Source organism: Falco peregrinus, chromosome 5 (genome assembly GCF_023634155.1).
Source record: "Falco peregrinus isolate bFalPer1 chromosome 5, bFalPer1.pri, whole genome shotgun sequence".
Taxonomy (NCBI): domain Eukaryota; kingdom Metazoa; phylum Chordata; class Aves; order Falconiformes; family Falconidae; genus Falco; species Falco peregrinus.
In genome coordinates, this window is record NC_073725.1 from 89,122,819 (window position 1) to 89,143,524 (window position 20,706).

General features: G+C 50.3%; 3 protein-coding genes across 5 annotated transcripts; 1 reads left to right on the forward strand and 2 right to left on the reverse strand.

Annotated features, from left to right (window-relative positions):
- Positions 1-83: 83 nt before the first annotated feature.
- Positions 84-5,086, reverse strand: BRICD5 (BRICHOS domain containing 5). The gene is made up of 6 exons (XM_055805585.1): positions 4,835-5,086; positions 3,408-3,539; positions 2,574-2,726; positions 2,200-2,307; positions 716-869; positions 84-219 (listed from the first exon to the last, which is right to left on the reverse strand). Exons 1-6 carry the CDS (start codon positions 4,871-4,873, stop codon positions 125-127), a joined length of 681 nt encoding a protein of 226 aa, XP_055661560.1. The 5' UTR covers positions 4,874-5,086; the 3' UTR covers positions 84-124.
- Positions 5,087-6,547: 1,461 nt separating this feature from the next.
- On the reverse strand, positions 6,548-9,811 carry PGP (phosphoglycolate phosphatase). Its single transcript, XM_027781143.2, has 2 exons — positions 9,155-9,811; positions 6,548-8,861 (listed from the first exon to the last, which is right to left on the reverse strand). Exons 1-2 carry the CDS (start codon positions 9,768-9,770, stop codon positions 8,536-8,538), a joined length of 942 nt encoding a protein of 313 aa, XP_027636944.2. The 5' UTR covers positions 9,771-9,811; the 3' UTR covers positions 6,548-8,535.
- A 284-nt stretch (positions 9,812-10,095) lies between these two features.
- On the forward strand, positions 10,096-19,693 carry E4F1 (E4F transcription factor 1). 3 transcript variants are annotated; one of them, XM_055805557.1, is made up of 14 exons: positions 10,096-10,457; positions 10,917-11,068; positions 11,205-11,304; positions 11,711-11,916; positions 12,129-12,249; positions 12,539-12,691; positions 13,024-13,190; positions 13,740-13,964; positions 14,284-14,389; positions 14,878-15,095; positions 15,474-15,672; positions 16,900-17,060; positions 17,867-17,929; positions 18,591-19,693. In XM_055805557.1, the coding sequence occupies exons 1-14, from the start codon at positions 10,301-10,303 to the stop codon at positions 18,936-18,938; spliced, it is 2,376 nt and encodes a 791-aa protein (XP_055661532.1). In that variant the 5' UTR covers positions 10,096-10,300; the 3' UTR covers positions 18,939-19,693. The 3 variants fall into 3 exon arrangements, with proteins under 3 accessions (XP_055661532.1, XP_055661529.1, XP_055661530.1); XM_055805554.1 differs by having other exon boundaries at positions 10,098-10,457; positions 13,737-13,964; XM_055805555.1 differs by having other exon boundaries at positions 10,100-10,457; positions 11,208-11,304; positions 13,737-13,964.
- The last annotated feature ends 1,013 nt before the right edge of the window (positions 19,694-20,706 follow it).

Below are 20,706 nucleotides of genomic sequence, written 5' to 3' on the forward strand. Positions count from 1 at the left end.
ATGAAATCAGCAGGAAGCTTTTGGGGGATGCTGTGGGTGTTACCTTCCTGGTTGAAATCGGAGGCTTTTCAGGAATCCAGTTCAAGTATGTAGAGCAGTGAGAGGGCATCCGTGGCTGCAGGTCTTACTCGGGGAGGTAATAGAAGCAGATAGACACACAAATGTTGCTTGGGAAGCAGATGTCAATGCACAGATAGATCAGCCGCTGCTTCCCTGGACCTGCCAAATGAGCAAGGACAGCAAGATGAGAGGAACGCGTTTGTAGTCCTGCAGATACGAGTCCCTGGGGAGCCAAACAAGTGGAAAGCCTCAGGGAATGACCTTTCTCATTAAAGCTGGAGTAAGACGGAACAGAATGAGAGCTCAGTGGGCTGCTTTGGATGAAGAGGAGGCTGACAGGTATTAAGGCAACAGCGTTGCAGGGGGCTGCTCTGTGTTGCAGCTGTGCTGCAGGAGCAGGCTGTGCTGCCGGGGGAAGGGGGCTCAGCCTTTCCCAGCCAGCACCGTGGCTCGCTGCAGGCTGGGGTATGAGCCAGCAACTCGGTGATGGCTGAACAATGGTTTAATTCTGAACTAGAGGTCACCTGTCCCTGTCCTGGGCCTTGGCAGCCCGTCCTGGGGCGTGCACGAGCTTTTGGGCAGCAGAGCCTGCTCTCTTAGAGGTGGTAGAAACAACCGTGCTTCCCTCTTTGGCAAAGGGAAGTGTCCAACTTACCCTCCCCTCTCCGGACCCAGAAGATGGATGTCTGCTCACACAGGGTCTGGACAGCCTCCCCCAGGCTGTTGGGGTCCACCTGTTCCCCCGCCAGAACGCCCAGGAACTCCCGGTAGTACTTGGTCTGGTTATTCTGATGTAGCAGCCGATCAGCCTGAAAGAAACGTCCCTGTTTCTCCTCCCGAGGCACTTTTTCCCTCCCGGCGCTGCCCTCCGGCCCCGCAGAGCTGCTCTCACTGTCGAGGCACCCAAGGAGCCATTCCACCCGGCAGCGAGGGCAGGTTTCTCCCGACGGCTGCCGGCCCACCAGGCTGTGGGGACACTGGGCAGCCCCTCGCTGGCCCCGCAGCCTGGGAAGCCAGGGTCCCAGCTCCTCCCAGGCCCCTGGCTGCGCTGCTTTGTCCCCAAGCCTGGAGCTACATCACCATGCTGTGCCAGGTGCCACAACCGGCACAGCCCACCAGTCCGTCTGCCCACCCAGCGCTGCGCTGACCCATGGCAGCCCTGTCCCCTTGCTACCCCTGTCCCCTTGCCATGCACGAGAGCCCCCAGCACCAGGTGTGATGTGAATTGGTGGCTGTGAGCCCCATGGGGGCTGGGACAGGGCAAAGCTGAGCTGAGGCTCCTCAGCACCAGGTCCCGGCTGACCACGCGGGCTGCTGGCAGCCCCAGCACCACCAGCAATTTCAGTTCCCTTCAGGAGCCTCAGAGCTGGGCAGGTGCTTCCTTCTCCTCGCACCCCCCTCGGCAGCCTGCTCTCATGGGGGCTGCATGCCTACACTCCTCCGGGTTAAGCCCTGCCCCTCACTTCCCGGCTGGGTGGGAGCGGCAGGCGAGGCACCGGGAGCCCCCGGGAGCCCCTGAGGAAACGGAGAGCAGGTGGCAGGGGCACCAAAAAATGGGGCCTTCTGTGTTCTTGAAACAGAATCTGCCCCCTGCCCATGCATCCATTAACATTTTCTTCAGAGTGTCCATATACGTGATTTACTCCAACTTTCTTCTCTGTCCATTGCTAACAAACCCCCTTTGTTTTTTGTTCCCCAGATTTTTGAGCAGGTAACAGAATCCAGTGGGAGCAGGTCCTGTGAGAGCTCTGCTATTCACCTCGGTGGGACATATCCCCCTTCCTCGACACGCAGCTCCGCTGTTTCTCCCAGAAGATAGGATATCAATAAACCCAGGAGCTGTTGCTCCGAGCTCACATAGTGAGCCCAGCACCCCAGCACTGCCAGGCAGAGCTTTGCTCCTGTGCAAAACACCAAGGCAGCCCCCCAGCAGAGAACTGCACAGAGCAGGGGGCTGCTGCTGCTACCCCCGGCTGGGAGGGTCCTGCCCTCATTTAGCCATGCTTGGGATGCTGGTGTCACCACTGCAAACACAAATCCATGCAGGAAAGGGCCTTCAGTGAGCCAGGACTCTGTGCAAAGCCCAATTCATCACCCCACTCCGCTCAGCCCCGGGGAATGGCTGCAGCAGCTGCTCACTCTCTGCTCAGACAAGTTGGAAGATGTCTGTAGGGTCTGGAGGTCCCAGGTGTCCATCCTCCTCAGGTAGCACGCACGCTGCTCCACGGGCTTGTAGCACACGTAGCCCTGCGAGACAGATTGTGCCCCCTTACAGCAGGCAGCGGCACGCACCCGCAGCTGTCTTAAGAGCTCGAGAGATGGGCATTCCTCCTTTTGCCCTGCGTTATCTTTCCCAACTAAAGGCACCGAGAAAGGCACCAAACAGCAGCTGGTTGAGGTTTTTCCTGGTCTACACCTCCTGACTCCCACCCCAGCAACTTTTCACTCAGCAGTCTGGGCTCCTCTATTCAGTTCCACACTAATGAGGCAGGTAATTAACCTGACACACTTACGTTCCTGCTGTCATACAGCACCACAGCGGTGTGGTTACTCTGCGAGGTTATGTAGTAGGTCACGGTGCTCCTGGACTGGTCCACCAAGGCTGTCTGGTTTCTCAGCGGGTCGTGCTGGCCCTGGAGCGTTAGCTGGACGAGCTGCAAGCCAGCCTGGGCACAGAGAGGGAGGGCAGCACCCACCCTCGGCTGTTCAGTGCTCAGCACAGCATCTCCCCGCTGACGTCCCCAGCTGGACCCTTTGCCGGTCCGTGTTGCTTGTCTGAATTATTTAGCAACAGAGAGCAGCTGTGACCCAAGGGAGGGGAGCAGATCTGGGAAGCAGACTGCTCTCCATCACACAGGGCTGCGGGAGAGGTGCCGGTGCCCCCCGCACTGAAGGCACCCACCCCGCCTGGCAGCAGGGTGCTGGAGGAGAGGGCCAGGGGGCTCGCCAGCCTCTGCCACAGCCACGCGTTGGGGGAGGCGGGGATCCTCCCCAGCTGGCACAGCTTGCTGGCAGCAGATGTGCCCGCACCCTCACCTCAGAGGACACAGCCACTCGTTGTCACGCACCTGCTTAGCAAAACACCCGCCTGCGTCTGCATTTACAACCGGTGCGCTGAAGTTCTTCTGATTTAAGCCAGGGTTTCTGGCAGGTGTGTTGCAGGGGTGATGCTCGCTCGCTGCCTGTAGCGCTGCCAGCACCTTCCCGCCCTTCTGCAGCTTCCAGAGACGGGAACTGGCCAAACCCAGCCCTGACCTCAGCTGGTTCGTCCCTCCGGGCAAGTGCTTCCCACACAGACCAGGGCTGCAGGCAGGAGGCAGCTGCCTGCCTGGATCGGGATCCCTTACCTGGGCAGAGCTGGGGGAGAAGCTGAGAACCCCCGCGATGCTGATGCCAACAACTGCAAAAAACAAGGCAATGGACAGGATGATCCAGAATGTCCTGGATGGAGCTGTGAAGTGTGTGGCAATCCTCGTGTCCTGGGAGCCAAGGCAAAAGAAGGAAAGAACAGGAGTTAAAATTAACCTTCCTGCTGCTTCTTCGTCACCATAAAATGCACTTCCCCCTCACGATGCAAATCATTGTGCAAACTGCTGGGGTTTGAGCACAGAACTGCCAAAGCACTGCAGCAGCCCTGGAATAACGTCACTTGCACCCCCCAGTTTCAGATCCGACATCCTGGTAGCCAGCACTCCCACAGCCCAGCATTTTCCTCCTGCAGCCAGGGCAGCAGGTGAATGCTGCAAACCTGCCGAGGAAGGACCGGAGCAGGAAGCTTTCCACAGGCAGGGGCTGCTGCTGCGCTTTAGTAGCAAATGTAATTATTTTGGTTTATAGCAAAATCCCCAGGAGAACCATCAGCGTTTGAAGCAGACCCCATGTGGAGTGACCCTGCTTCCTTGCCTCTCTGTATATTTGGTTGCATTTTATTTTCTTGCCAAGTCGTTTTCTGTGCAGATCGAGCTGTTACTTGAAGCAGAAGAGTTTGGCAGTCATGTGGCACTTCCAGTGGCTCTATTAAAATTGACTTTAATCTTATATTGAAACAATTCAATTGAACTTAATGGCACATAACATTATTTTTACAAAGCAGAAAGAATGTGCTTTCAATCATCTCAGCTGCGGAGCCCACACTTAATAATCTGTTCCTCAGTCCTCTGAAGCACATAGAGAAATTTGATAAATGCCCATTGGTTAGGCTTGCTACAGCCACACAAAAAGAGGCTCTTCAAGCTCCAGATCAGTTCCTCATCTTTTTTCAGTAATACGTAACTTCCAGATATATCCCACCCGAAAAGCAGTGAGTCTTAATGTTAAAACTGTGCATAGCTGAAATCTTACCAATGCACACCCAGCAGAGCCCAAGCCCTACAGCAACAGGCATGTTCTCAATAGCTAACAAAATTCCCTCGGGTGGGAAATGGGCAAATAAAGAAACCCAGCGACTGGTGTCCCTCGCTCACACAGGTGCTCGCATCCCGAGCGGCTCGGCAGCGTGCACACCCGGCTTCCTTAGCACTGCTAACCAGAGCGCCCTGCCCTGCCTTGTTACACCATCAGTTTAAGCCGTGGAAGTCCAGGCACTTCCACAAAATCCGGGTGACAGTCAGCTGCTTTACAAGAAGCTGAACTGGGGGGTCCTGAGGTTGGGGATGAACAAAATCTTACCGGGATCCACGGGAATGGCAGGAGCTCAGCCCCTTCGAAAGAGGAATCAAGCAAGCATAGAGCGGGGGTCCCTGCCTGTGGCAGCTGGGGGACCAGGGGTACTCACTGCAGGGGCAGCAGTGCCGGTGCCGTTCTGACCCTCCATCCTCCGCTTCAGTGCACCTCGTGCCTGCAGCTCTGCCTGCTGACACCACACGGACTGGGACTGGGCATGATCCTGAACGCCAGGCGTGCTGGGGAAACCTAAGCGTGCATCCACAAAATGTAAATATGTGTCCACGCAGCCAAAGGGCTTCCCAGCCAGGAGCTCCTCAACTCGGACCTCGGGGAGGCTGAAACCTTAGAGCTGCCACCTGGGGAGAGGGGAAGGGGGGCGAAGCCCAGGGCTGCCGAGCCATGCTGTCAGCGCATAAAACCATTCTTCCTGCTCACCTTGCGAGCCGGCTGGAGGGGGTGGGGGGACAACAATCGGGGGCTTTGTGTCAGCCCTCCCCGCTGGCAGCCCCTAATAGCGGGATGGGGTAAGCCTCATTAAGAGATAAAATGAATAGAGAAAGGTGGCAGCCTGCCCTTGTCATCGGTTATTTCTAGGTTTCAACATGAACTTTGTGCTGCCGGAGTTCCGTGGGCCGAAGCCAACTGTCCTGCTGCCCCACCGGCCTTGGCTGCACAGATACCCTGCGTCCCACCTGCAGACCTCGCTTCGGCCACAGCCCAGGGAAGGATCTGCCACAAAGCCACTGCCAACAACCCGAGCTGTGCTCGTGCTCACACTCGTGTCCTGCGATGAAACACCCCGCGGGGAACAGTGTTCCCAGCTCACCAGACCGTGGTTTTCCTGAGCAGTCCCAGAGACCCTGGAGGACCTTTGTGGTTCTACACCCTGCCAGCCAGATGTAACCAACGGAATGGAGACAAGGAAAACCTCAATGGAATTCCTCACATAGTCTCTGTCACAGGAAAATACAGCTTTTGGACATTTTCCTATCAAGCGTGGCCCAGTACTGATCCAACTCAGCCGAGGGGGCAGCTTGTCCTGGAGTTTCTCATCGTCAAAGCACTAGTGATGCCTCTCCCCGCTCACCCTCTTCCCTCCTGTAAGTCAAAAGAGCCGTTCCAGCAGGTCACTGCCTTGTTGCAGCACGCTGCTTCTGTGGGACACGCATTCCAACCCTGGACAAACACCCCGCAACAACGTGGCCAGCGAGAGTCAAACCGCCACCACGATCGCTCCTCTAAACCAGCAAACCCGAGAATGCCAGACTGCAGCACCCCGCACCGCTGCGGCTCTGATGAAAACGGGAATGGTGCTGGAGCAGTCAAACCACCGGCTCTGCTCCTGCTGGCTCAGGCATAGGGAGATCAGGCAGCGCTCCCCACAGCCTGCTTAGCTGGCTCCTGCTGCAGCGGAGCTTAGCGCAAGAAGTCTGAAAAACAAGCTGCATCTCGCAAGCAGGGTGCCCTCCCCACAGATTTTAACAGCAAGCCAGCCAACACTTAAGAAATTTATGCCCTGCCTGATCTGAGGCACAGGAAGGAAGCAAAACCCTCTATAAAACATGGTGACAGGATTACTGCGTTCCGCTCTGTGCTGTACTCAAAAAAGCAAATCCCAGCCCACGCCAAGAGCCCTGCACAGCTCTGGGATGTGAATCAGAGAAACATACTCCAGAGCTTGGATTTCCTTCCCTGATACTGCACGTGAGGAGTAAAGATGATAAACACAAACTGCATCCCTAACTCCCGGAATTTCCACACAATACAGCTGCACCAAAGTTAGCAGAAAAGAAACTACAAAATAAGGCAATGCCAGGGGAAAGCAGGTTTGTAAGTTTAATGTGAATTCAAGTAGAGGCTTAAAAACCGCTTGGAAGTTGTTACAGAGTTTTGAAGCATGATTGACACCTTCACCAGTACATTTCAGCGTACGTGAACAGAGGTAATGGTGCCCTCGTACAGCAAGCAGTACCCGGCAGGGACAGCTCACTGCCTGAACGAGGCTCAATGCCTCTCCTGGCATTCACTACTTCACTTGACGTATTCTGAAATTATAAGCACCAGATACAGGAACTGAATCAAAGAACATGGTTAAGTCAGACCCTCCCTGCAGTAAATCCATAAATGTCCATTTCCACGTTACCCAGATAATGTGAAAGTTCTACCTCTCGTAAGTTCACACAGTCACAGCCTTCCAGCTGGAGAAAGGAAAAGGGAAGAGATTATCCGTGCTTCCTTACACAACTCCCGAGTTACAAGTGAACACCCTTTTACAAGGTCAGCTAACATTCTGGTAACACTGAAAGACAATATGCGCGGTTATTGCTGTACAAACAAGGTGTTTCGAGTGTCTGAGTGGAAGGAAATGGCATCAACGCACTGCTAGAGCTGTTCCGCTGAACAGTGGGAGATGAGGGAAGGCCAATGTTGAACTGCTGATAGCGGAATCTATGGAATAAAAGCATGTTATTTGCATATATAATTTTTCCCTTAATTCTGTAATGCAAAAGCTTTCAACTGTGGCCTTCAATTCAGCCAGCATAAAAACATACCCCGCAGCCTGAGCTGTGCACCACCCAAGCCCACCTAAAGTTCAGAACAAAATCATCACCTGAGCAAGCAAACACTCTTCTTCAGACAAGCAGCTGGTGCCAGGCCCCCACGCCAGACACACACGGAAGATATTAACCTCAGATAAAGGAAGCACATGCCGCTGTCACACACAGCCAGTACTCTCACAGGATTGTTTTGGTGGAAAGCTGTATTGCGTATTGCATCCATCCCTTGTGGACTGAGCATGAATTCAGATTCTGCAGCTAAAGCCAGGGCAAGCGGCTGTTTTGAGGCTGAGGGAAGTACAAGAACTGGTTTGGTACTAATCAGTCCCGTTATTTCTGGGAAGCGGCAGTAGTGAAGGACAGTCCTATATGGTTAAGACTTTCTGCTTTACCAAATGCAAAAGCTTAGGAGAATTAAATCTACTGTGATCAGTGAAATACATTCCTCTTATCCTCCCTTCTGGAAAACAAGATATATTATCATATACTATACTTAAATTTATAATTTAAATATATTCTCAATATATATTTAGAATTCAGGGTAGTTCCTGTATGTACATGTACTTTATACATACATCCAACACCTGGACAAATACAGAAGACACCGTTTGTATTTTGTGAGTGGAATCCTCCTAATCTGCATCACAAGTGCAATTTGCAATGGTCAAACAAAGGAGACAGATTTCAGTTTCTGTGACCTGATGCTTGCAGCGGGCTGTACTGCTAAAATAGGACCCCATCCAGGAAGAAACAAAAAAACAGATCAACCTAAGGCCAAACACTAGTTCTGCCAGCCACCGCAAGCGTTTACAAACACAGCTGCTAAGGTACTACACACTCCAAGAGTCATTTCCCTGAATAAACCAGACTGAGCCACAGCCTGAGTCCAGGTGAGGACACACCGCAAGATGTTAGGTTTTTTTCCTCAGATCCACCAGCTCTAGTTTCTTCAACTCAGTCTAGAGGACAATGTGACATCAAGTATCACAGACATTTGGATAGATGTGTTGCTTGGAATTTAAAATAAAGCCCCAAGCCCCCAAGACTTGGGTGACGCTATAATGCCCTCCTTGTTTCAAAGTGCATTTAAAGACCGAGATGTAAACAAAATCATATCCAGAGGACAGAAAGGTTAAAAAGCTAAGGGTTGCTAATGCTGGGTGGTATTCTAGTGAGTACGTTACTGTCACAAGGTGATTAACAGGGGCCCTAATCGCGGTACCGCTGCAGAGGCTGCAAGCATTTTGCTATACTAATCCCCCAGCGCTGGGAGAAGGTCAGCTATGCTATCGACATAGTAATCGGGAACCAGGCTCTGCCGGGCAGGACAGTCGCTCTCCTGGTGACCCTTCACTTCATCCAGCGTGGTGACCCCGGTTAGCGTCAGCAGGGTGGTGAGCCCACAGCTATTGCCCATCAGGATGTCTGTGTCCAGCCGATCTCCCACCATGATGGTACGAGTGGGATCGATGTCAAACTCGCTTGCCACGCAATCAAACATGTACCGGTTGGGCTTTCCCACGATGAATGCCTCGCGCTGGGCTGCAGTCTCCACTGCTTTTACCAGGCACCCAGTCCCTAGGAAGAGAACAGCAGACATTGATTAGGGACTGCAGAAGACTCTTGGCATCTGCAGGAGCCGGTGCAAAACCGCATCATGCTTTAGGAGCGCAATGCCTCAGCTTCACAGACAGGAAAGGCGGAGGAATGGGTTAGTCCTGAGAGACGCGGTGCGTGAAACCTGCCAGGAGGCTGTGACAGTCCCACATCAAGATCAGAAAGGAACCACTATTCCCCAGGAAAGGCTCAACAAGGATTTTCCCTCTTTCGGGCGATGAGAAGGGGAAGCCCAGGCCCCGGGCCCAACGCACCGGGGATGGCAGTGCCGCCCTCGAGCGGGAGGCGGTGGTCGCGGTTGGTACCGACGAGCAGGCAGTCGGGGCCGCCGCGCAGGAGGTAGCGCAGGGCCTGGCACAGCTTGGCGTAGCTGAAATGCTCGTCGAACCCAACGAGGACGGCACGCACGGCAGGGTCCAGGGGCGCCTGGGCCCAGTCGGCGGGCGCGGGGCCGGGCAGGGCGGCGGGGCCGGGCCCCAGGTGCGGGACGCCGACGGCCTCCAGCTCGGCGGCCAGCGCGGGGCTGCCCAGCACGTAGGCGGCGGCGCCGAGCGGCAGGGCCTGGCGCAGGTAGCGGGCGGCGCAGTAGGCCGAGCCGAAGACGTGGCGCGGCTCGGCGGGCGGGAAGCCCAGCCGCCGCAGCTTCTCCGTGTAGGCCGCGCGCGTCCGGCTGCTGTTGTTGGTCACGTAGCAGAGCCGCTTCCCCGCCGCCGCCAGCCGGCCCAGCGCCGCCGCCGCGCCACCCACGGCCGCCTCGCCCCGCCACAGCACGCCGTCGCAGTCGAAGAGCAGCGTGTCGGCGGCGCCCAGCACGGCCCGAGCCGCGTCGGCCTCCAGCCGCCGGCACCGCCGCGGCCCGCCGCCCGCCATGGCCACCCCGCCGCGCCTCAGCCGAGTGCCCGCCCTCCCGCCGCTCCTATTGGCAGTGCCGCGCCTGGGCCGCGTCCCCATTGGCCGGCGGAGGCGGTCCCGACCCCCCCGCCGAGGGCCGGCGCCCGGCGTCCTCTCCCGCCCCTCCGCACGAGGGGGCTCTCCCCGCTCTCATTGGCCACCCGCCCCACCGGCCCGCCCCCCGCGGGTTGCCATTGGCCAGCAGCGCGCGGTCACCCCAGGCGCTCCGCGACCTATTGGGCCACCCGCGCCGCCCCGGGGGATCGTTAGGTAGCTCGTTAGGCTCCGGTCCGTCCGGGAGCGGGGGTCAGAGGTCACGGGGGGGCCCCGCGGGGCCCCGGCACCAACGGCGCCCAACGGTGCCCGGGCCGCGATTGGCTCCGGAACCCTCCGCGCGGCGGCCGCGTTCCCCGCCGAGCCCCCGCGGCGGCCCGTCCCGCGGCACGCGGCCCGTTGTTATGACGACACGGCCGTAAAGCCGCCATCTTGGCGGTGCGGCTCGTTGCGACATGGAGGCCGCGATGGCAACGAGCGTGGGGCCGGCGGGGCTTACGGCAGCCGCGGCTGAGGAGCGGGAGGGGGCAGCGGCCGTGGGCTCCGGCCCCACCGCGCCGCCCGCCGGCCCTGCCGCCTTCCTCAGCCTCCCGGCGCCCTTCAGTGAGGAAGGTACCAGGCGCGGGGCGGGCCCCGGCCGGAGCCGAGGGGAAAGCGGGGCCTGGAGGGCGGCGAGGCCCGCGGAGGCGCCCGAGGGGGCCCGGCCCGGCGGAACCGGCCCCGGCGGCGCTTGGCGCGGGGCGACGGGGGTCCTGGCGGGGCCGGTGCTGCCAGTGGGGGTCGGGGGGGGCGGCTGGCGCCGGGTCTCCGTCCTTCTCTGCGCCCCGGCCCTCCGGGCTGCGGGAGCGGAGCTCCGGGGGCGATGGCTCCGCTCCCCCCCGCCAGAAAGCACCTCGCTGCCGGCGCGGAGCCCCCTTCGGTCCCCCGGGGCCCGTTCCCCGCCCCAGGCCCGTCCCGCCGGGCGAGGGAGCTCACCGGGACAAGCACAGCCGAAGTTTTCCGTGTAAACACTACTCGTTGATTAACAGGTGTCCTATTTTCTTAAACCGATGACTGAATTTTAAATCGTAGATGAAGATGATGTGCATAAGTGCGGTCGCTGCCAGTCGGAGTTCACCTCCTTGGAAGAATTTGTGCAACACAAATTACAAAAGGTCTGCCAGCGAGCTCCCGAAGCTCTTGCTGCTGCATCAGCAGGTCTCCTCAACCAAGAAGTACAAAAGGTGACAGCAGGCTTCTCCTCAAGCCGTGGCTGAAAATAATTAGGATGCAACGGTCTGTTGGGTTGGAGGGGAGAGAACAGAACGCAATGTTTTTAAAGGTAATAAAACTTTTCTGCTAAAATGTTGTCTGTTGCAGCAGGTCGTTCCTTCTGTTGAGGAGTCGATAACTGTTGCTCATATAGTCGTCGAAGCATCTTCAATAGCAGAGGAAATCAGCAACGCATCTGCTATAGTAGGTGAGCTTTGAGATGCTTGCCTTTATACCCCTGCTGGGTTAGGAACTCACTTGCTCGTCCAGTGGCCTCTTCTGTTCCGTTTTGTGCTGCAGCTGAGTATGTGGCACCTCCGTGCGACAGAGCACTGGGACTTGGGACTGAGCGTTTCCTCAGAGATGTGAGAGAGGCATCCCTTGGCCAGCTTTGCCACTCTCCGCATTAATACAAATGAGATTTAAAACTTTTCCAGAAGAATCCATTCTAATAATGATGCTCCAACAATGAGAACTTTGCAAAGACCCGTGTTCCAGCTTTAAAGTACCTGGCTTTCCTTCCTGCTGCATGAAATGCTGAAACAGTAAATTGATCTAGCTGTGCAAAGCTCTCTTCTGTAAAGAACATAACTGTTTTCCTATCCTTTTCCCAGGTAGTGGGCACATCAAAGAAGTCATTGTTGCAGGAGACCACGTTTTCGAAAACCCAAATGGTCACATAGATGGGGAAGTCACTGAAGAGCAAGGCAACCCTGACGACCAGGAGCAGGATATTTCCACAGAACTGATAAAGGTTAAGCTGCTGGTCAACAAAGAAGGGCGATATGTATGCGAGTTATGTCAGAAGACATTTAAAACAGTAAGTATTGCTTGTACAGTGTTCGGGCTAGTGAGTTTTTTGGGCTAGCTGTTAACTAAGATATCTCAAGACTTGATAACAATGTGTTTTCCTACTGCATGCTGCACTTTCAAATGGGAAGTTCTGCTTTTGGAAGGAGCACTGTTCTTTACAGTTGAAATGTAAAACCCTTAACTGCTGGAACATCTTTTAAAATGAAATTCTTTCCGTAGGCCAGCATCCTCAAAGCTCACATGATTACTCACAGCAGCAGAAAGGACTATGAATGTAAACTTTGTGGGACTTCCTTCAGGACAAAAGGGTCTCTGATTCGACACCATCGGCGTCACACTGGTAAGACTGTTCTCCAAAATAAGAGCTCCTCATTGCTGGAGTGCGAGTGCGCTCTTGTGTGGTTATCCATTTCTCTTCCAGTGGAATTTGTTGTTGTTTTCTATCTGCTGCCCTGAGACTGTTGAGCTCCCCAATGTTTGGGTGCTGGGAGGCAGTGTGCGGTTTGGGGATAAGCACAGTTTGCTCACTGTAGAAAGGTGGAAGCGTTTTTCTAGCAGTCTGTCGCATAAAGCTAATACTGGCAGTGGTCCGTTTAATACTGTTGGGTTTTGATTCTTGTAATTTCCAGATGAAAGACCTTACAAATGCAAGAAATGTGGGAAAAGCTTCCGGGAATCAGGAGCTTTGACTCGGCACCTGAAATCTCTGACACCCTGCACTGAAAAAATTCGCTTCAACATGAACAAAGAAATAGTAGTCAATAAAGATGATTTGCCAACAGGTCAGTGATGCTGTTAGTGCCTGCCGTGCATCTGATAAAACCAAGCATGCTCCCAGCGCTTGAACTGTAAATTTTTTCTCAGCTATAAAAAAATTTTCTGTGGTATTCAGTTTATATCTTTCATACAGGAAAAAAGTGGTTTATAGAGCTAAATTATTAATCTGAAGCACATGTAGCCAGGCATTGAGTGTGAAGAACATTTGTTACTCTGGTACAAAGCCAGCTTTAACGGGCACCTCATATTCCAAGATGCGTTTTTTGTAGGGCAAAAGCTGCAAACTGATGAGGGGTGGCAGTACACAGAGTGATTCATTGTGCTGCTTTTCTTGAAGGATCCTGCAGTTCAAACGCAGACACTGTTTCATCAATAGCAAGTGAATCCATCGAGACCTCACCCGTCATTCATCTCGTGACGGATGCAAAAGGCAACGTTCTTCACGAAGTCCACGTCCAAATGCAGGAACTTCCTGTTGTAGATGCGAAATCCCTGGACCAAGATGTGAGTGTTGTTCCTCTTAAATAACCCTTCGCATGTTTTCTGTGAAGAAGTATTCTGAAGTATTTTACCTCATGAACAAAATTTTCTTAGGTGCTGAGAATAAATCTGTGTGGTGGAAGTAAATGGTTAATTTGCTTCTCTTTCATCTGAGAACATGGAAGGCACTCCGCTCTGACCTTGTCTGGCCATCTGCTGTTGCTGTGTATCTTAGCAGCACGTGTTTAGCATACAGGGGGATGCATAGGGTTTGTCACCCCGTACTGGATGATAGAGAAGGTGAGAGGGTGTTTTTGTTGACTGTTCCCTGCCGCAAGACTCTGCGGTAGGAACAAAGGCTTATCATCCCCTGGACTGTATGCTTTCAGAATACAGATTCACCTCATCTTCCTCCCCCGTCCAAGGTCATTCTCTTGTTGATCTTTCAACCCTGTATCACAACATTAGACACCCTAGGAAGAATGGCTTTGTAGCAACATGCTGTTAAAAAAAAAAAAAAAAGGGGGTTTGTGTATTTGCTGTACCAATTACTGGACTCTATCCCTTCAGCAGTCGCATCCTGAGGAGCTGCCGTGTGAGGGGGAAGTGAACAGTGAGAATCTGCTGAGGCAGGCCATGAGGAATTCGGGTATTGTGATAGAGAGAGTCGCTATGGAGGAAATGCAAAAGCCAGATGAGCCTGCTGTAGCTGCTACAGAAGAACTAGAAAACGAAGTGGTGGAGGCAGAAGAGGAGCCATGTGGGGAACAATGTGTTGAAGTAGAACAAGCAGAGTCTGTAAGTTTGCATTCCATAAAGAGATTAAAAAAATTAATCTTTCTTGCCTGCACTTGGTTGCGGACGGCACTGTTAGGCTCACCACCCTGCATGTTATCCATCAGCTCTCCCTGTGCCTTGCGTCCGTTTTTATTGTTACGTTTTTCCACGTATGCTTTAAGTGTGTTAATACACGCACATGCTCGCTCTCCCTCCTGTTAACAATATAAATATCTTTCTTGTCAAAGCTGGAGTATTTTAATTGGGAATTTGGTTAGCAATACTTACTGTACGTGCCAGTACAAAAAGCACTTATGTTGTATCATTTTCTTTCCAATAGACAGATGCAGAAAGAACAAATGGGTACAAAAATTATGTTTGCCCTCACTGTAATGAAGCCTTCAGTGAAGCTACTGCCCTTGAAACACACATCAAAGGTCATTTAGGTAAAGTTCTGCTGCTTATGCTGTTGTCTAAAATGCGCTGTGTTTTACTATGACCTTAAGCATAGCGCAGCTTGCTTTGTTTCAAATTCCTTGCCTTTACGTGGCCGTTAGCCATGCAAAATCAATTGCTTACATACTAATATGAAAAGGTTGAGTTTGAGCTCTAGAATAGAGGGTGAAAGAAAAAAATGTTTCCATGTTTTGGGGCTTACACTGCATACTTGAAAGCAGAATTTTGTGAAGAGGCCAATAAAAAGGTTAGCAAGGCAGAACAGGCTGAGCAGGCTGGAACTGCTGCTTGAAAGGCACCAATGTAAGAGCAACGTTTGAGCAGAATTCACTTTTGAACGAGACAAAGTTCATATACGCAGTTGAAAATGTAATTTCATTCCTTCCCTGGGTTAATTTTTTTGTAAGAATTTAGTTATAGCATGTGTGAGATACTTGCTCCTGTATCAACCATGCATTCTCTCTCTCTCTCTCTCTAGATTACAAGCCTTTTAAGTGTGACGAGTGTGGCAAAGAGTTCACAAAGGGCTACCTGCTAAAAAAGCATCAAGAAGTGCACGTGAATGAACGGCGTTTCCGCTGTGGAGAGTGTGGCAAGCTCTACAAGACCATTGCACATGTGAAGGGGCATCGGAGAGTGCATTCTGATGAGCGGCCGTATTCCTGTCCGAAGTGTGGCAAGCGGTACAAGACAAAGGTGTGCCTCTGCCTCCCTCACAACAGACTTGGCTTCAGGTTTTCCTTTCCAGAGCCAGGGTTTGGGAGAAGTTGGGAGGCTTTGCTTTTGAAAGAAAAAATGCCAGCTCCCAGCTGCTTAATGAGCTGAAGCTCCAGAAGGAGGTTTTGTTTTAGTAGGGAAAAGAGGGACAGTCTTAATAAAACTTCCACATTTGTGAAGAAACTTCCTTCGTGTGTGGAAAAAATTACATAATAATAACCAAAAAAAATCTTTATTGTGTCTTACATGGGAAGAAGTCCTCAAAGGTGTTGACTTTTCCCTGGGAATCTAAAATACTGCTTGCTGGAGTTTGTCATTCCCTTCAGCTGCCTTTCTCTTGCTTCTCTCTTTGTACAGAATGCTCAGCAAGTTCATTTCCGTACGCATTTAGAGGATAAGCCTTATGTCTGTCAGTACTGCAGTCGGGGCTTTCGGGAAAAGGGCTCGCTGGTCCGTCACATCCGCCATCACACGGGAGAAAAGCCTTTTAAGTGTTACAAGTGCGGGCGAGGGTTTGCAGAGCACGGTACTCTCAACAGGCACTTAAAAACCAAAGGTGAGGGGTGTGTGTGTTTTGTTCTAGGGTTGGGTTTGGACAAGCTGCTTTTTGGCTCAATGGTAATGATTTTTAGAGTGGATGTAACCTGCATGCGAGGCCATTTGTTTATCTGCATCTCAGTTGCTGCATTATATTTTCTTTCATCTACATCAATGAGTATTTCTATTGTGATCTTTCTGACCAAAAATGATGCTGAACAAACAGCCATGAACCAGTTCTAATATAAAATCTAGATCATCTAAAGAGAAAGATAACCAAAACAGAATTTGCATTAAGAATCTAACTGCAGGAGTGCTGTGGGCTCTCTGCTCTAAACTCTGGCTGAAGTGGTCTGTGCAGTGTCCCTAATGGGCAAGACAGACCTTACACTGTACAAGACTCTACTCTGAACTGTGAAGTGGTTCTGTTCCAGGGCTATACACAAAGGAGGAAACAAATGTTTTTGCAAAGCATTGCCAGAGAGCGCTTGATTTCTGTGTTGGGGAATAGGTGAGAGGACTGTCAAACTTAGGATGTGGCACACAGTGTTATGGCTGAACTTGACCATTGGTTTGTTGGGGTGTTTTTTGCATTAAATTAATATTAATTTTGGGGATTTATGAAATCCTGTAAAAATACAAAGTGTGGATGTTCTGTGAGGAAAATGTCTTCAGTAGAGTTAAGTTCTCACAGATAATCATTTCATTGGATTAGTTGTGCTGGACCTGCTGCTCCTTTAGCTCCTAAGCACAGATCTTCAAACTTCTTCAGGTAGTGATGATGATGTATTTAGATTGCAAGAAGCAATACAAGCAATACCCAAGAGAAAAAAAAAAAGTTTCCTAGGTAAATACTGAAATGTAATGCATAAGCAGAAAAGATACGTGACTTACAATATACTGAAAGTCTTCCTGCATGTTCTTCACATATGGCTTTTGCAATCCCTTATGGTTTTATGCATCTGAATTTAGTTGTCTACTTTTTGAAGCTACACAGTTGCTCTGCTCGAGGTTCAGTTCCTTTGCTCTTCTAGGCAATGAAATAGCCTAGAATGAAATAGCCTCTTCTAGGCCATTACCTGGCCTGTTTTGGTGGGATGAGAGCCTGTTGTCTGACTGCTGCTCACTTGTCAGCGGCACCTTGTTAAAGGGGTCTCGTTTGTGCTGCATAGTATTTTCCAGGTGGTCCTATATTTGAGATGGTTATGAACAATTATGTTTTTCTGGCATTTGGAATACCATTCAGGTGGCTGCCTCCTTGCTTTGAAAGAGGTGGAAGAAGTGATGGTGTCTGAGGAAAGTCAGTCAGCTGACAACTTAGCTGCAACAGTCATTTCTGAAGATCCTCACACTGTGCTGGTAGAGTTTTCTTCAGTGGTGGCGGACACTCAGGAATACATCATTGAGGTAAGAAGTGCGGCATACAGCCATCTCATTCTGAACTGAGCATGGTATTTTGTTAGTAAAAACGGCAGTTGTGCATGTTCCTCATCTAGGCTTTTGGGAGAAGGTAAAACGGGATCTAGCCAATGCTACCCCTGCCTGCACAACCCTAGGAATAAACAGAACTAATCTTGTTCAGAAAGAGAGCACTTGGAGCCTACTTCACCACCCTTCTGAAGTCCTGCGTGTAATGTAGGCAGGAAAATGAGACTGCAGGGAAGACTGACAGTAGTTCATCAGAAGGCTGAGACAAAACTTCTGACCATATCAGATTTTATGTCCTTGCAAACTTGCTTCAGTTTTCCTTCAACATTTACCTACTCTTTTCTTCCACTTCTATTTAGCTGATTTTGTCCAAAATAACCTCTGTTGGTTTTTAACTGGCTGTGGCCGCCAAACAATGAACTGCGGATTTCTCTTTCTCCCTCTTTGTGACAAAGAGCCAGTGTACTCATCCGTGCAGAATAACACAGTTCATTTATTGAGTCCCTTTAGTGCTGCCATAGTTTTTCTCCAACAGAAAAATCGGCCAGTCAGCTGAGTCCTGCTGAGATGTTCTATTTCAGTTATTTGTAAGCACTTTGCATTGCTTCTAAGTAGCTCTCAATAATGGGATTTGGAGGGAATTTCAGGGAGTTGTCTTCAGAGTACCTACAGCATCATGGGGGGAACAGAAAGACTTTTGTAAGAGATCTTAGTGTCCGTTATCTTGGTAGTAAAAGATTTTTTTGCAATAATCTAAAAGGAATCATCATATTTTGTCTTTCAAGACTGCTACTGAAGACATGGAGACCAGTGAAGCTACTGAAATAATAGAGGGAACAAGACATGAGGTAAAGCAGCTACATAAACTGTTATTTTGGGTACTTGCTGTAGATGGAATTAATCAGTTTTTGTGTCTGAAAGTCACGCTAAATAAACCCAACTTCAAATAATTAATTTACTGACCTCGTAGTTTTGCAGACTGTCTGTATAAAAACATAATAATGGTCATACTGGGTTTGACTGAGTTCCATTAACCTCACATCCTCTCGGTGATGGTGGCTTGTTACTTCCATGGCTTTGTACATGACAGCGTAGCTGCCAGCTGAGTAGAACTGTACAACAACATTTAAGCCATGAGGAAATGATCCTCTGAAGGCATTCCTGAATGCTAGAAATAATGGTTGGTGCAAAGTCAGAGGCTGGCTTAGGCTCCTGAATTGCATTCAGCCAGTTTAAATGTCAGAGTGTGCTTTGTTAAGATTTTTCTATAAACAGTAGTTTGACTTTCTGTAGGAAGTACTCCGCAAAAATCTTCAGTGACATGTTCTGGGAGTCTGCTGTTCTTGGGGTGATGAGGGCTTCAGAGAACAGCTGGCGGAAATTAGAATTAAATGCTGTTTGTTGCACTGCCCTGCTGGTCATCAAGCACTGTTTCTAGTGATGATAATTGTACTTCTAACAGAGTACAATACACCAAGAAATGATGTGGCCTCTTTTCTCTTCAATTAGGTTGACAGCCACATTATGAAGGTTGTGCAACAAATAGTAAATCAAGCAAACTCTGGTCACCAGATCATTGTACAGAATGTCACTGTGGCGGAAAACTCTGAAGTCACCACAGACGCTGCAGACACCATCACCATTGCGACCCCTGAAAGCCTCACGGAGCAGGTCGCAATGACACTGGCTTCTGCCATCGGAGAAGGAACAGTGCTGACTACAGAGGGGAGCATCGAGACAGAAGAAGCAACGGTGACAATGGTGGCATCGGAGGATATTGAAATAATGGAACATGCAGGAGAGTTTGTGATTGCTTCCCAGGAGGGGGAGGTGGAAGTCCAGACTGTGATTGTGTAATGAACAGCATGCAGCTAGTGACAGATGTTAATGTAAAACTGACTGTTTTTCTCCAGTTTGGGGAATTTGATCAGTCTGAAGTTTGCCGTTATAATTGTTCAGAGAGCAGGGGAGAGAATGCTTCTATAGTTAAGTGTCTTAACAGGATGGTACAGCCCCAAGATATTTTCTGTTTAAAATGGAAATAACAGTAGTTAAAAACCTCTGCATGGTTATACTGTGGAAGTGACTGATATGCCATGTTTGACAGTCTCAATATTTTGTACAGCTGCCTCAAATAAAGGAAGATCCTTTGCAAAGCATTTACCTCTGACCACAGGACAGTAGTGTTCTGGTGTTTAAAAGGATTCTGAAAGTGAAGCAAATACATAAGGTCTCATAAGAGACTACTTAATCATATGCATTTAAAACAAAGAAAACCAAACCTAAGGAGTTCTGGTGTGCATTCACCACCACTCAGAAACTTTCATGCCTTTAACCTCACTACTTTAGTCCTCCTAAGGCATGGTACTGCAGTATTCTTTTATTTTATATCCTGGACAAGTAGCCTTACGTACTGGTCTATGACAGAATGCATCATTGTACCCTTGCAATGCCAGACAGGCTACTCTGAGAGCTAGTCTGTTGGTGTGTAAAGCCATATTGTATATGATTTTTTTTAAAACCATATATGGATTTTTAATTGCATATTGTACAGATTCAGCATGTAAATAAATACATTTTTAAAAATAAAGTTATTTAAAGTTCTTACTATATTTTTCCAATTTCTACTCTATTATCATTCAAATGGAAGAATTTCTAGAAGCAGAGAGGAACAGGGCCACTTAACATTGTGCTTAAGAAGCCTCATTGTTGGGTAAGTCAAACACGTTTTTTTTTTTCCAGAACAAGCACAAGCCTCTAAAAGCAGCCAGTACATCTATGCTTTGGAATCTTTGAAGTGATCCCTAGTTAGAGGGATTTCAGGCGGCCAGTTGCATAGCTCCAAGTTTACTTCTGTCTTCCAGTGTTAAAAAACCCCTCTGCCTTTTGGCATTCACCTAGAGAATCCCCCTAGAGAAGCTGAAGATGTGCTACTGCTGGTTTTGAAGTGGCCTGTTCAGCGATTACAGGTGGGCAGCCCTAGCAACAGCCTCAGCAACTCTTAACTTCCCCTGCTACAAAATGGCCAAAATACAAAGAAGTGCCTAAGACATGGCTGAGCCTCTCATTGTTCGATATATCTGTTCTGATACCCTTTTCAGGGTGCTGAAATTCTGTCTGGAAGTCTACCATTTTCATGACTCAAAGGCTGAAATGGCATTGTATTTTGAACAAGCTGAAAATAGGTATCAAGGAAGAGATTTTGTAGATAAGGTGAAGTAGCACTTGCAGTCATTCCCTTTCTGCAATTAAGGTCCTCCATACTAGTACAAATGTGCAGTAGAACATGGTTTCTGCAGGTTGTAACAGTAACGGTGTTTTTTTCAGCTAAATACATGCAACCTATTCTACATACTGTTAATAATGGGTTAATCATTTTCCAAAGATACTCACTAAAAGATGAAGCTTCCTCAAAGCTCACAGCAGGTCTTTGTTAGCTTCCCTTGCAAGTGCACACACAAAGATTCACTTCAGTAAGATGGACCAAATTTGCCTCTCCATACCAGCGAATTCACTACTGGTCCCTCTAACAAACAAGAGGACTAAGCTTAACCTCAGAGATCTCACCAAGTGAAGTATCTTAAATGGCACTCTGCTGAGGCTTCGTTAATCAGAATACTGCAGT

Bases quoted from the DNA above. Each gene is read 5' to 3' on its own strand.
- BRICD5 (XM_055805585.1), bottom strand. From the start codon at position 4,873: ATGGAGGGTCAGAACGGCACCGGCACTGCTGCCCCTGCA. The intron at 3,540-4,834 runs GTGAGTACCCCT...CTTGGCTCCCAG, and splicing joins CCGGCACTGCTGCCCCTGCA to GACACGAGGATTGCCACACA. The intron at 870-2,199 runs GTGAGCAGCTGC...CGTTTCTTTCAG, and splicing joins CCAACTTGTCTGAGCAGAGA to GCTGATCGGCTGCTACATCA.
- PGP (XM_027781143.2), bottom strand. From the start codon at position 9,770: ATGGCGGGCGGCGGGCCGCGGCGGTGCCGGCGGCTGGAGGCCGACGCG. The intron at 8,862-9,154 runs GTGCGTTGGGCC...TTCTCTTCCTAG, and splicing joins GGGCGGCACTGCCATCCCCG to GGACTGGGTGCCTGGTAAAA.
- E4F1 (XM_055805554.1), top strand. From the start codon at position 10,301: ATGGAGGCCGCGATGGCAACGAGCGTGGGGCCGGCGGGGCTTACGGCA. The intron at 10,458-10,916 runs GTACCAGGCGCG...TTTAAATCGTAG, and splicing joins GGCGCCCTTCAGTGAGGAAG to ATGAAGATGATGTGCATAAG. The intron at 13,965-14,283 runs GTAAGTTTGCAT...TCTTTCCAATAG, and splicing joins AAGTAGAACAAGCAGAGTCT to ACAGATGCAGAAAGAACAAA.